The sequence below is a fragment of the Aphelocoma coerulescens genome, chromosome 4, assembly GCF_041296385.1.
Source record: "Aphelocoma coerulescens isolate FSJ_1873_10779 chromosome 4, UR_Acoe_1.0, whole genome shotgun sequence".
NCBI lineage: Eukaryota > Metazoa > Chordata > Aves > Passeriformes > Corvidae > Aphelocoma > Aphelocoma coerulescens.
In genome coordinates, this window is record NC_091017.1 from 21538845 (window position 1) to 21554111 (window position 15267).

At 42.8% G+C, this 15267-nt stretch overlaps 1 protein-coding gene across 4 annotated transcripts in view; it reads right to left on the reverse strand.

The window, feature by feature from the left end:
- The window catches only part of FAM13A (family with sequence similarity 13 member A), a 123131-nt gene extending 108273 nt beyond the window's left edge, over window positions 1-14858 (reverse strand). For 2 of the 4 annotated variants that reach the window (XM_069013036.1, XM_069013037.1), the window contains exons 1-3: window positions 12024-12217; window positions 9174-9383; window positions 229-409 (exon numbers count right to left, since the gene is read on the reverse strand). In XM_069013036.1, the coding sequence (XP_068869137.1) occupies window positions 229-409; window positions 9174-9383; window positions 12024-12180 (548 nt within the window). In that variant the 5' untranslated portion in view covers window positions 12181-12217. Of the gene's footprint in view, window positions 1-228; window positions 410-9173; window positions 9384-12023; window positions 12218-14794 lie in introns of those variants that run through there. The other 2 variants (XM_069013035.1, XM_069013034.1) reach the window with 2 other exon arrangements.
- Window positions 14859-15267: the final 409 nt, after the last annotated feature.

A 15267-nucleotide genomic window follows, 5' to 3' on the forward strand; every position in this document is an offset into this window, starting at 1 on the left:
CTCTGCTACCAATGCAGCAATTCAAACCTGATTAACAGTTTAGCAAACAGCAAGAGGAAATGGGAAAGCAACTCCACTTCCATTTGGCTCAAAAGTAGCTTTAGCACTAAAGTTTAACAGAGCCCCAGTCACTGCCTCCATTTGATCACCTTGGCAAATTAAGAGTTCTGACATCTCCATTTCTGGCCACCTGCCAGCATATGGGGAAAAGCAAAAACCCCAACTTACTGAAAGCAGTTTGGTCCAAATACAGTGGCAAGATTGCAAAGATTCATCCTGTTCTCTACGTGATGTTCAGCAACTTTTATCAGGAACTGGCACAGGTACTTCAGCAGGCAGTAATGAGCATCAGGAAGTTCTTTAAGGAGTTCTTTCAGATAACTTTCCTTCTGCATGTCATTTCTAGAGTCTAGGAAAAACAAGAGAAGAAAAAACATATGTATAAGGTTTTCTCCATTGTTGCAGTGGGAGCTGAAATTCACTCCTGCTTCTACTCAGAGACACACAACTCCTCAGTTTTCCTCAGGAAATGTGCATGTTTCTCCTGAGGCTCACCCTGGCCACCACAGGTGTTATTTCATTCTTACCTTTATGCTGTAACCTTTTTCCTGAGCAGATTGAGCAGTTACTAACAGTCAGCTAAGAGCTTTAGAGCATGTTTATCCCCATCTGGCACAGCTAAATCTGGTTTAACTCTCTCTCTACCAGATCTCCAGATTCCATGCTCCTTCTGGATGACATCCCTACTTCCCAAACCCTTCTCATTCTATTAGTCTCCCTTCCCATGAAAATCTTCAAAAATACGAAAGCAAGAACGGTAAAACAAAGAGTCTCCTGAAATGCAGTGTTGTAAGAGCACTACAGTACCTTCTGTGGGTGACAACTCTGCTATATATTCAGGAAGGAGCCTTGCTTATGGAGAAAAGACTGTTCTGGGCACTGCCACACTCCAAAATGAGTCAAAATGTGGCCTCATGTTGGACAGTAGCCTTGTTACACTGTACAATCTTCTAGAATTTAGGTATTGATGAAAGTTTTCCATATTGAACTGAGTGACATCCAAGTATTAAAGGAAAAACTGAATGATCTTCACAGATGCTGCATTTATACAGATCCAGGTGGTGAACACAAGCTTGGCCTCACACACAGCTTCTGCTTAATTGTGTCCTGCCGCTAGAAATGAACTCGCATGCAAAATTCTTTGCTCCCCTCCTCCATCCCAAAAACACCTTCCAAAAAGTGATTTGTACTCACCAAAATCTTGGGTTTACATGTCAATAAAAGCAAAGTCTTGAAAACAATTCAGTATTGCTTTCCCTTTATATCAAAATAGGATGTGTTAGTCCTTGCAAATGCTAATTTCTACTCTCCACAAAAGTGAAATGTTACTGAAATTTCCACATATGCATAAAAACCCCAAGGACTCTGCAACATCATTTTCAGACAGAAGACCTCATGCCCTAAAGGTTTTCTGCACCGATCTAATTATAAGCAGTGTCCATTAGCATGAGGCCATCTGTGCATTTCTAGTACTTTTTTCTTTATTTATCAGCCTTATGGGTTGCTGGTGCTAATGCTGTAAAACTGTTGTGGCATAACTGTTTTTTCCTTAGAGATGTACTGTAAGGTTTAAAAACAGTTCTAGTGGTTGGAAGGTTGGAAGTGGTTGGCTTTATTCCACAGAGCCAAGGTAAGATCATGCTAAATGCTTCTTTGTTCTTCCTTCTGTGTTCTCTGTAACAGGCTGCTGTGTCCCAAAGTAGCTGCTGGCTTTCCCTGGGAATACAGGCATCTTCCCCATGCTCAGGGTAACAAGGGATTTTTGCATTGAGAGGATGTTATGAACTTTAGCAAGGAGATTCATCCAGCACTCAATCAAAACCAAGCCTTGCTCAGCCTTCAAGACTCATTTTCAGCCAAGAAGATGGAATAGAGCAGGCTGCATCCAAAACAGCTAAGCAAATAGGTGCTGCAGCTCTGCTGGATGCCCTGCTACCAGCATGCAGAGAAGACTGGGAGGAAAACATCCCATGGCTTGTGCTGCAGGAAAAAAGAACATTTTACATTTGCTCCATATTTTTTTGGAGAGAAAAAAAGGAGGGGAAAACAAAAGTCTTTGAACACCATTTAATGTATGTATAAACACTTCAGAAGTCTCATCTTTGGTTTTACCTTTAATTTCCCAGAAATATTCCAGGGCTGCACTGAACAGTATTCCAGGAGTAGAGTGCTTTGAAAAGTGGTTAGCTGTGAAAATTAGCAGTCTGTATAAAAATGACTCCCGAGAACTCAACCACTGGGTTGCAATATTATTTCTGTTTTACAGTCAGACATTTTTTGTGGCTAATAAACAGGATTTATCCTGAAAATAGTTTGGCAAACAAACGAGTTTTTTTATATACATACTTTCCACCTGATACAGCTGAAACTTGAGGGACTTCATTTGCTTCCAGGCCTAGGATTCCTGCATTACCTGTCATGCCTAATACTGTACATGGCAAGAAAACCTTTTTAAGTTTCACATGCACGGTGAATTCACTTTTATGTATCTATTTTGGTACCACAGACATAGTATGAATTCTTTCATCAGCAGACCAAAGTTTAAAATGCCAGTCAAATTACAGGACCAAACATTTCAACCAACTGATTAACGATATCGTTTTTTCCTACAGGTAAGAAATTAGCTCCTTCAGAAAAGTCAAATATCAGATATGCATGAAGCACACGAGAAAAAAAAAATTCCTATTTGCTTGCTTATTGCAAGCTTTTTTACAGCTACAGAGAAGAACAATCATGACTTTGCAACTAGCAATCAGCTTGGCAACAGCAAGCAATCTGATGTATTATTTTATTTCTGCAGCAAAATTTCAGGAGGCTTCTGAAGGCTGTATTAAATGGCATAACAATAAGGAATTTCAGTGCATTTGTCTTTGCACCGATCAAAGTGGACTGTACAGTCTCTGACTTGGTTACTAATTATCTTTTTATGAGGCTTAAAACAAAACAAAACACAACTGATTTCCATGCAGCCAGAACATTAAAATTCACCTTCTAACATACTTCTCTTTAGATAACAAAGCAACTAGCACAGAGTGTTTTCTACTACAAATTGCTTGCAGTTATGATAAGGAAAGCCAAAGCCATCTCCCAGAAAAAATGTACCTCTTCCATCACTATCATCTAATTACGGAATGCCCTTGATAACTAATTGCCTCTCTGAGTCTCCCACTGGGGCTTTAGACAGACGGGTACTTTTTCATTTACTGGAGGAATTTCCATCCCTTCCAAACTAGAAAGATGCTAATAACCACCACAAAACATTCTGAACATAGGTTTGCACTCTGACAACAAACAAAGCTACTGGGCCCATGGCCTTAGTAATATTTTCTGGGTAGGATGATCCTGCTCATTTACTATGATTTATTATGGGGTGTGAATCAACATCAAAAATGTTATTTCTGGGCACAGCCATTTCTGTACTTTCAGAAACAGAGACAGACACCACATCGTAAGATTGTAAGAAATTACCCTAATTGAAGGACATAGAGACACTGAGTAACAGGAGGCAGCAAACCCTATTTACTGAGCCATCAAATTCCTTCTCCTCGTGAAATCTAAGAAAATAGGGCTTTGCTCCCTCTCCTCCTTCTCCAGTGAAAAAACAAAGGAGGGAACTCAAGTGTTTCTTCCAAAACAATCAGGAAACCAAAACCAATTTGTTGATTCTCCTGCTGATGACATTTCATGGATTTCAGCTTTATTTTTAAAAATTCCTTTTATAGTTTGAGGCAAATCTAGATAGTGACATGCATACATGGTATTCCATGCACTTTGCACAATTTTCAGGACAAGTTTACCACTGCTATCTATGGCTGTATTTCTTCAAATAGAACAGCTTTTCAACTTATTAAAGAGCAAAAATAGTCCTGCGTCATGGTAACAACCCATTCTTTGGATCATTCCTCCTCCTCTTCAGTTTGTTTCACAGTCAGTCACTAAGATTTACTGAGCTGGTAGTGATCATCAGAAAAACATCAGAGCACCAAAGTGGTTTATGCTACTCACAACTTTCAAGCACAGCACATCCAGCTCTTTTGAAAATTTTGCCCAAAACAGCATATGGAAGGGAGAAGGAGGAAAATAAGAATGAAGGCTAAGAAGAAGGTGCTCTCAAGGCAGATGGACACATTCACCTTGTTATTTTGGGAGCCTTCCAACAGCCATGTGCAATAGACAGCATCTCAGCCAAGGCCTGCAAGAGAAGCCTAGCTAGATGTGCAGTCAGGAAGGGCTTGAAACCAAGAATGAAATAAAGGGGATTGGGCTGAGGAAGGGAAGAAAACCAGCAGCCTCAGGCCATGTCTAGGCTCAGCAGTCAGAGGACACAGAACAGAGGACCAAGGAAGCCAGCAAGGGCAGTTGGCACCTCAAAGCTGAACTAGGGACTCATTACTGAGGAACAAGTCAAGGAGACAAGTGGAAAGGACAGGCAGCCTCCCCAAAAATGTTAATTAACTAGAAACAGGAGTCTCAACAGTGTAGGAGGTACAGACACATTTGTGAGGGTGTTTTCAGTCTCATTTAATTTCAGCATACACCCACAGCTCACAACAAGAGGGACATATTTTCCAATAGTTCATGCTATTTCTGAACATATTGAGTGTCTCTCTGACGTGCTAGAGACACAATCTAATTCCCCAATTCATCTCTGTTCACGTTACTCATTCCCTCTGCAGAAGATGCTGCCTGAACACCACTAAAGGTATGGAATTCCTGCAAACAGGTGTGTGTAATTGTTTCGTTCAAGTCTCAAATGCTCTGACTGTCAACAACTCCAGCCTGGAAGCACCAAAGCCCCATCATCACAGTGCCATGCCCCAGCCAATTATCTGTGCTGTGAGGTGAGGAAGAGAGGCTAGTGCTCAGTGTCATGCTACCAAGTCTGCATAGCTTCCAGCTGCCTTGCATACGACCAGACTGGAGGGCAGACAGAAAAGCTTGCATCTGTCAGCAGCTCTCAATGTGCCCTGGGAAGCTGATCTTCGGCACAGAGGCAGCACGTTGGCATTGCAGTACCATGGCACCCACTGGGCTGTCGGAGGAATTAAAGCATTTCTCTCCACCTCCGGAGTCTGTGGGAAGTGGGACTCCAGTCTCTCTCTGCCAAGAAACAATCTGCTTCAGACATGATCCTTCAGACATGATCCTGCCCCAGAGGGAAACAAATCACGCCTTGTTGCCAACGGGAGCAGAAATGTTGTACGTCCTCCTTGTAAGAAGGCTGTCATCACAATCCAGCTTGAGACACCTCACTCTCTATCATGACAGCACTTCGAAGCACTGTATTTATCCTTCATTCCAACATACTGGAGGAAGAGCACACTTCTTTTCCAACTCTGGTGTGTATCATCTGCATAAAAAATCCAGTTCCAAGAGTTTTTACAGCATAACAAATGTCATCTGCACATGGAAAACTGAAGTTATTTCTCTAGATTGGAAATAGCTCTGTTAACACTAAAATGACAATAAAAGCCAAAGGAAAAGGTTAAAATCATATCACAAGATCCCAGAGAACCACAGATACCTAACAAATCAGATCTGGTGCACTGCTGCAGTTACCATGGTTAAAAGGTCAGCTCTCATCTATTCATTTTCACAGTCACTGTTCAGATCGAAATTTGACCTCTAAAATCCCCCAACACAAGCTGTATTTTTGGTTCTGCTTGTTCACGTAACTCAAACAGCTGCTGGCTACTAAGTGTTCTGTAAACTGACCTGTTGATCTGGGGAGCTGCTCCTTCCCTTCCACCACCTCCCATCCCACACCCTGAAACTAGCAAGGCTGTTCACAGGCACCAAATAAAATTATGCCAGTCATCACAAGCTGTGAGCAGGAGGAGGTGTGTGAATTAGAATTCACATCTAGCTGCTGCCCACTGAAAAAACCTAAATTCTATAGGATGGAGCTATGTCAAGAAGCCAGTGACGAAATAGCATTAAACTTAATTAGACTGAGTACGAAAAGATGACAGAGTCCGTATTTCACTGTACCTCCGCTGGAGGAGGGAATGAAATAACAACAACAGAAAAAAAATGTACAGTACAATAGCACTTTGTCTTGATGAAAGCAAGTGACCTGTGAAAGGGGTAAGAGCTGTACGTACAGTTCCCAGTATGTACGGATGTCTTAAGAGTCAGTGTTCACGATACAGAAGATAAGAAATGAAAAGCCAGAAGGAATAAACAAGCTCAGGCAGGGATTGCTGTATGGGAGCTGCTAATTTCTGGCTGAGGTTTCTCTAAGTACAGCCTATTTCACATGGGTGGGCACAGCTCTGCTCTGCAGTGAAGCCTCAGACACAAAAGAGATAGTGAAGGACATTTTTTACCCCAGAACTCCCCGTAAGGAGCAGTCTTTATTTGTTAGGCACTGTGAGGAGACCGGCCAACACCAAGGTCACTATCCGTGCACGCCTAGCTTGCACTTGCAACACACATCTTCGATCAACATCGTTTACAGAGGGAGGCCCTTCTCAGCTCCCACTGCCACTGTCCTTCTCCAAGGGCACAGAGAGAATGCCAGGACACACCACAATACACTACATGATGTTTTATGGAACTGCATAGTCTTGGCATTACATTGAATATTTATATAAACATACCTGAGGACTTGAGGGCAGCATGCAGAGCTCTGTTTCACACAACACTGCATAGGCTGCAGACAGCAATGCCAAACCAGCTGCATGGACTTCCTGAACACCAACAGGACAGCTTCTCTCTTTCATAATAGGTCAGATTATTTCTCTTTGATTTGGTAACAAATTTGAGAGCAAATTTGATTTCAAATAGGAATTGAAAAGGGTTACAGCTACAGGTAAAATTTGTAATTTTCAATCCAGTTTTTTTTTAACTAGAGGGATCAATCTCTAACCATTTTTATAGTAAGTAAAGTAACTATGGGTTTTTCTCAGGCCAAGATCCCAGCTGGCTTAAAAAATGCTGATAACAATCCCTAAAAATACACCAAAAGAAACCTAGCATAATCCTAGAAAAACATTTCCCATGCAAAGCTTCAACAGGAGAGAATACAGAGGTTGTGAGAGAGCTTGTATTTGCCTTCACTGTAGACATGCCACAAAGTGGCTCCAGATTCAAAGTTATTTTTTAATAACCTGCTGACTCAGAAACAGTTTGCCCTACTCTCTTCACAGTTTACAAAACGAACACCCAGGCACGCACTCTCCTAGTACCATTTTGCAACCAATACCCTTGCACATACTTTGATAAGTGAACAGATAACTCCTGCAATCCTGCACAGCTGGTTGATCATTTAACTGCAAGCAAATGCCCACCTACCACTTAAACTAATCTGAACATGATGAAAGTCACCAGTGCCTTTCATAACTACTCATTTATGCTCTATTTTCTAGGGCATGAAAAACCCTTCAAATTTTCTTCAAACTTTACAAAAGCCTTCCCCTTGCCACAACAGCCAACTGGCATTTTTCAAATAAGACTTTTTTCTCCCTAATCAAAGTTGTAATGGCACTAAGCTGGATCTTATTGTGAGATATAGGCAAACTTAGCTATGAGGACACGTTACAGTTGGATGGATTTTTGCAGAACTGGGTTCATAGGTTACACCAGTAACTTTATTTGGAAACAAGAAAGTTTGGTGAGTAAATCTGCTAAGTAAGGATACCTATCTCATTTCCCTAGAAAGTACTGGGGGGATTTTGCCTTTCCCGTGGGAGACGGAAAAAATTAACCTTTCCACAAACACCACAAACAGCACTGTTCACAAAGGACATCAGCAGTTCCTGGTAAAATACACCAATATTTCTTGGGGGGCAGGGATATGGAACAGCAAAGGTGTGACTTATACTAAATTTACACTTAAACTGTGATTTATGAGGAAGAACATAAGTAAAATGCAGCTCATGAGTCAGACCTGGTGAAATCTAAAAGATCCCAAGGAAAGCACAGCATTGACCAGAAAAAGGGGACTTTCTAAAACAATAGCACCTTCCTACACAACACTTGCTGAACCCTATCCTTGCACCCCTGACAACTTTACTAAATAGGAAGGTATTTTACACAGCCCACATACAACCTTATTACAGCTGAAATGTCTGCACTCAAGGTAAAGCACAAAGCTCTTCTCCAGTGCACCACCAATACTCTCTCCAGCACAGTTAACAAAAGAAAGAAAGAAGAAACACATGGCAGTATTCTTACTCCTCCTGGAAATGGCTAAATTTCCTCTCCACTGAACGTAAGAAACGTAGAAGGAAGTCCTCAAGACAAGGGTGTGAGAACTTTGCACCATCTTCCACAAGGGATGCATGCCAGAGTGCATGTTCCTCCTCTGCATTTTCCAGTAACTTTACCCACCCACCTTGCAGCTTCTGAGGAAAGCATAAAGAAGTGTTGACTGCCTGCAGCAAGAGAGATGAACTGTCAGTGACCCACACAGCCAAGCAACAGGGCCAACCACCACTTATTCCACCTACCACCACCAGAGATTGTCAGATTCAAATGAATTAGACTGAAACTTGCATAACTCTCTTCAAAATGGTTTCTCAGCTTTCCACAGCAGAAGTGGTGCTCTTTACTATGGCTGTTCCACCATAGTCATGAGGGGGTGTAAATAAAAAAAATTTTAAAAAGAAATCTTCCATATTGTGTACTATGACAGGGAATAAAACATAAAGTCTGCTGTTACTTGCAAACTGGTTCTTTTTTTGATGGACAATCACATTACTTAAAGAGAAGCAGAAACTTTGGCAGTATATGCTTTTGGCCCAATTTGACCAGCAGATGAAGTTCTCACTTCTCAGAGTCCATTACAATGAAACTGCCAAAAACACCCTAGCAAACAGAAGCAAATCTGAGTCCTAAAGAGACTACAATTATTGTCTACAAAGCATACCCAAAGAAACCAGCTCATCATTTCACTTTTTATTCAACAGATATAACTGGATTAGAAAATCATAAATAGTCCGGACTTTACCAAATACATAAGAAACATTTTTCTGCCCCTTGTAACAGAATTGCACATCTGGGAGGAGGTGAGAGCTGAAGCCAAAGGAAATGAGGAACAAAGTAAACTAAGAAACCAGTTATCCAGAAAGAAAGTGCATTCAAGGATGGAGATTTTACCTCTCACTTACCCTGGTAAAGCTGGATGAACCTGGGATGTAAGGCAGACGTGATAATCCCATCTGGCAACTCTCTCAAGAACAGTTTCAGCAGACTGGCTGCTGAGTACACATCACCATCCTTAACGAGTTCCACCTCTTCCCCACGCTCATACTGCAGACGCAGCTGCTCCACCATTTTCATGCTGCCGTTCACCCTGAAGAGACCTTCCTGTGTCATACCTGTAATTAAAAACTGATTTAAGATTGAGCTGAACTACCACATCCCAGTGATACCATGAAACACATATTCTAGTCTGAATAACACACGTAGTAATACAAACAAGGGTAATTAACACATCATAATATAAAAAAAAAATACTACTTTGTCCCCAGAAACCTCCCCCCATGTCAGTTAGTTGGATTATAAATAAAAATACTAGTGACAAGACCTTGAGGCCTGAGATACTCTTTTGAGAACCCACAACACAGCAATGCCACTGAGTTGTCTCACACCATGGAGAAACCAACTGAGACAGTCACATTTTCCACTGGTATATTTCAACAGAAAAGGATCCTACAAAGGACTCTACAAAACAGTTCTGTTGCTTCATTTTTGCAAGTAGCCCACTACCTTGAGCAGGACTGCTGAACTCACATGTAACTACTTCCAGCTTCATGTTCCAGGGTAACAGGTTCTTACCCGTGACCATCATGAGGCAAAAACATCTGAATATGTGCTGAGTGCAGCTGTAACTTCATAGTGAGTTCTGCAACTTTATGACAGTAGGAAATCTCAATGAGCAAATAATGTTTCTTGCTCAGCACAAAGCCCAAAGTATTGCACAATGAAAAAGGAATGGTATTGATCACTACAGGCCAGACACCCCACACACTGTAAAGCAGATGTACAAAAAAGGAGGCTTCAGGAGAGGAAGTCAGAAGAATCATACTAAATTGAACATCACTTTCTAGGCATTTGTTAAGATTCGAAACCTTTTGTGAAGCACCTAAAACTGAAGTCCGTAAATTAATTTTTTTCTAGAACACTTTCACCACAAAAATTCTGCCTTTTCTAATGCTGTGTCTGTGGACCTGCTTGTTCTTCCTCAGAAGCATAACACTAAGAGGATTGAAATATATATTGTTTTCATCAGTTCAGACTAAACGTCAAAGAACTGCGATCTGACAGAATGCTTCCAGTCCAGGAAATCAATTCTGAGGCAGCAGTTTGTAGAGAAAAATAATCTCTTTTATTGGACCAGAACACAAACTGCTCTAGTAAAGGGGAAAAATGGACAAGCACTCAAACATTTTACTTGACTAAAGCAGTTTGTATTCCTGCATTCACAGAAAAATGCATTCTCATGTGACATGCTGTGCTGCCATCTCGAGGGCAGAAAAGACCTCACTCATCTCAATAATGATTTTTGGTTTTGCAGCACTAGGTGAGCAAAGGACACAGGCTCCACACAGATCAAACTTCCTTCCCTCTTTCTCACTCATTTATGGAAATAAAGAGAGGCTAGAACATCCGGAAAACAGTAATTAGAAACTACTAAATACAGCACAGAGAAATTTGGCTTCATCTATAAATTTGGAAATAGGCAGCTTTATGCAAACTTAGTTTAAGGATGCAGCTGCCCGAGAGTCAGCTCAGCCTGGGTGTCTGGGCCTTTGTTAAAAATGCCTTCGCAGTTAACATCACCATTAATTCACAAAACAAATCTTACACAGATACAGGACACCCATTTCAACAACTTTCTGTGTAAGAGGGTATCTTTGAGATCCCACTTCCACTTTGGAGAAAGAGAATTGCCTTTATCTTTATCGGGGTCAGATAATCAACTTGGCATTCAGAAGCCCAGCTAATCTTGCTGCAGAGTAGAAAACTTGGCTTGTTTAGTCCATATTTGGGACACAGTCGTGTGGGATTCCTATCTTTTTATGGAACACAGAGCACAGCCCACAACTTGCAGTCAAGAGTGTTTGTCAGTTTCTGGTTTTGATTAAACCCTAAATGATGGAAAGCTTTTTCCATTCTTTCTCTTCCAGTGTCCCAGCAGGCCACTTTAAGGCAGGTTGAAGTAGATCAAGCAAGATGCTGCTGTGTAAAAGCAGGATCATGTTTTACACTTGCGCTGTACCTTAATCTAAGTTGATTTTCAAGCCATGTTTGCATCTATGAGCTCCTGAGGATCTATCAAGATATAGTCATAGAATCTAAGCCTCTGCAGCTGGATTATCATTACTGAGTAGCTAAAAGAAAAACCTTAGGGTAAAACCAGATGCAGCTTCTTAGAAGATGAAATTACCACCACAAAACCTTTTCCATTGCTGACCAAATGCCATACAACACATCTGTGTACCACTGGTGTTTTAGGTTTCTACAAGATGTATTTCAACAACAGGAACTAAATTAATTCCCATTAAATGAATGCAGAGAGAAGCTAAGAATTGAACACCTACTTCCTCGAGGGGATTCATAACAACTGGAATCTATAAGAACATGTATTCCTTTTCAGTAATATTCTCTGATGGGGTATGTGTGTGTGTACCTGTGACTGTCTCTATATAGCGAAAGTATTAAAGACAATTGTTTTGCAACTGGAAGATGACACAAACCTTCACAAATGGAATACATTTCATTTATAAACTGAACAACTTGTTTATGAGCGTGCTGCTACTTAACACTGTACTTTACGTTTACAAACGTATTAAAAAAGTAAGTTCAGCATCAAGGCAGAAAAAAAAAAAGAAGCAAACCACATACAGTAACATTCTTTGCCTGTGGTTAGTTCCACAAAAAAAAGATAGGTTCTTCCCCTTGAAGAGTCTTACACAAAGAGTGCAACCAAGGAGAAGTGACTCCACTAAGCTTACCATGCTGGGTGAGGTACTCGACTATATTCCACACAACTATTGGGATTCCATTTTTGCTCAGTCCCTGCTGCTGGAGCTCCAGAAGGCTCACACCAAACACCTTTGGACAGGCCGTGTCCCTCTGCTTGTTCAGTGGAAGCACAGCTATCTTTTTCATGTCCTCCTTCAATCTCACAGCCGATTTGTTCTGCTTAAAGGAGCAGAGGGGGGAAAAAAAAAAGTGCATTAGTCACATTTGCTGCAGAAGGTTGTGTGGTCACAACACAAGCACATCCATTGAAACTGGCTTCTACGCTCCAGAATAAGGGTTTGGCCCCACTTCCTTTTAACCCCCAGGAAAAAAACTTCTGTGAAGCAGGAAAGAAAAATGAACAGAGGAAAAACTAGAAGAGGAACAAAAATGTAAGCAGTCTGTAGGTAAGGGAGAAAGACTTTTGTAGACAAGCTTGCTACTTTATAGAATAACAAGTAACTGGGAACAAGTAAGCAGAAGACTGCTGTTGTTAACTCATGAAAATCACATGGATTACAAAAGCACCTGGACAAACACAAACAATCCCAATACACCACCAGTAGCTCAACTTGTCACCAGGATGCCTGTCAGGGCAGCAGTCTGGAGAAGGCTCACTACTCTTCTTCCAAATGCTGTTTCCTAGGGGTTCATTTTGGCCACTGTCAGGCAAGATGGATCCTTATGAAAGATTTTCTGTTATGTTTAGTATCTGCTAAGCCTGAAATTTAATTACTAAGGTTTTAGGGTTAGAAAGGGACTATGTAATCTAATCACACATAGCAAGGGGGGTGGAAAATCCACTACACAATAAACCTTTAATCCCACAGGTTCTTCTGGAGGCACAACATTCTCACAAGTTTTGAGTTGCGGTGACAGAGAAAACATGGGAAGACAGTCAAGAACACCCAGAGGAATAAAACAATACATGATTAATTTATAGGATTGATCATAGGCAGAAATCTTAATCAGCCTACAGCACTGCACATTTGGGAAGACAGCTCAAGGCAGAGCAGCAGCATCAACCACCACAGCTGCGATCCCACTGCAGGAACTGGGAGCCACTGCTACCACGGAGTTCAATCTCTTTGTTAAGAAGTCCACCACTAGCATGATGCTTAAAAATAAACTTATTCCTGCTGTGTTTCATTAACAAGCTGGTTGTAGAAACTGTACATATGGAGAATACTGTATAGCAACACAAAAAAGTGCTCAGACTCTTGCCTAAAGTATTGACACTTGACTGTGTTAAGACTGATTTTAGCACAGCATACATCTTTTATTTTAAACAAGCCTTTAAAATCTTTTTACTTGAGACACAATATCTTTACTGTATCTGTAGGAAACATGAACATCTGCTATGCTGCTGTTAACAGTGACTGTCCTTTCAGATATAAAATGATCTAGCAGTTCACTCACTTGGCTGTGCTTTTCCCATTAAAGAGTTATTTGAAACACATGTGTGCTCTATAGTCCCAGGTCCTACACAACCCTTGTCTGATATTTACGAAAGATGTTGCTTATATAAACATCATAAATATGCTTTATTATCTGTGAAACAGACTTGCAATATTGCCTTACTGTGGCCATCTTACAAATATTTACAATGAACAGTAGATGCACCAGTGTTTGAACTAAAATTTGACTGACATTAAAATACCACATCTCTTTTAAAAAGACATGTTCCCATTCAGGATTAAATGAATAATAAACAATTTTTATTCCAGGCAGACACATGCCAAGGGAAAAAATCACATAGACTAGATTAAATTCTGAAGACAGCAAAAATCCTTTGAGCAGTTTCTGAGCAGCTGTGATGCTCAGAGAGCTTTTCCAATTAAGGCCTTCAATTAGCCTCACAGTCTTGCTCAGTTACAGGTTTCCAGCCTGTTTCAACATTTGAAAACCTGAGTCACTGAGCAGGATTTATTTGGGGACCCTCGCTATTTAAACCTCCATGAGAATCGACAGACATTTGCCATGTCCACAGAAACAACAGCAAATTATGAGCTTGTTTCAGGATCTGGAGAGGCTGTGCTAACTAGAAAAAAAAAATTACGTGGTTATGCAAAATACACATCTAACCAAAATCAAAATAAAGCCATCCCCTCAAAACAGCTCTGAAACAAAGAATTCACTGTTACGTTGCCTTATAGATGGAAGATCTGACTTTACACAGGCAAAACGTGTCCAAGTATTAATGCCACTGCTGCTGATTTCCAAGACTAGGAAAGCAACTTAATCATCCCTGCACGATGCCGCCAAAAAGTGCCGCCCAGACACTTGGAAGAAAACCTATTCAGACGCCACAGGGGCGCACTTTTACGGCTCACCCAACAACTTTAACGCAGGGAACGCGACAGGGCAGTTGCTCTCTGGGTTTAAAAAAAAAAAAAAAAAAAAAAAAAAAAAAAGGGGGGGGTGGGGGGGGGACTTAAAACCGCCTGGAATCGCCTTTACTAATCTTCGCCTCTCCCAAACGAGCGGCAGCTGCCGAGCGGGGAGAAGAAGAAAGAAGAGAGAAAAAGAGAGAAGGAGAGAACAGATGGGGAGCGCTCGGGACGAGGAGAAGGCGCCGGGCCCGCACCGGCCTCCCCTGCCCCAGCCCCGCAAGAGAGGCCGGCGGAGGGCGGGAGGAGGAGGAAGAGGAGGCTGATCCAGCCGCCATCCAGCCGCCCCCGCCCCCGGCCGCGCTCCGCAGCCGCTCCGCCGGCAGCGCCGCCCCGCTCCCGTTCCCGTGCCGCCGCCAGCCCCTACTCACGCGTACGGCCAGAGCCCCGGCCCCCATGCCGGCAGCCGCTCTGCGCCGGCCGCCCGCCCTCGCTGCTCCCGGCGGGCCCCTGCCGGCGAGAGCCCCGGCCCCGAGGTGCCGCCCGCCGCCCCGGCCCGCCCCGCAGCCCGCGGGGGGAGCGCAGCCGGGCCCCCGCCTCCCGCCGGAGCGGCCGGGAGGGCACGGCTGGGGTGGCTCTGCGTCCCGGAGCCTCCCCGGGTCGTGGCGGCCGGAGCGCGGGCCCCGCGGCTGCACCGCGCGGCTCCTGGGCATCACCGAGGCCCCGGCTCGGGCAGCCGGGACCTGCCGCTCGGTGCCGGGCGGGGAGCGGAGCCGCTCCGCCTGTGTGCGAGCCTGGGCTCGGGCAGAGCCGCTGGAAGTGTCGCCGCGAACCCGCTGAGCCCAGTAACGTTAGCGGGCCACGGGGGAACCGCAACCGCGCCCGCCCGCAGCGCGAACGGAGC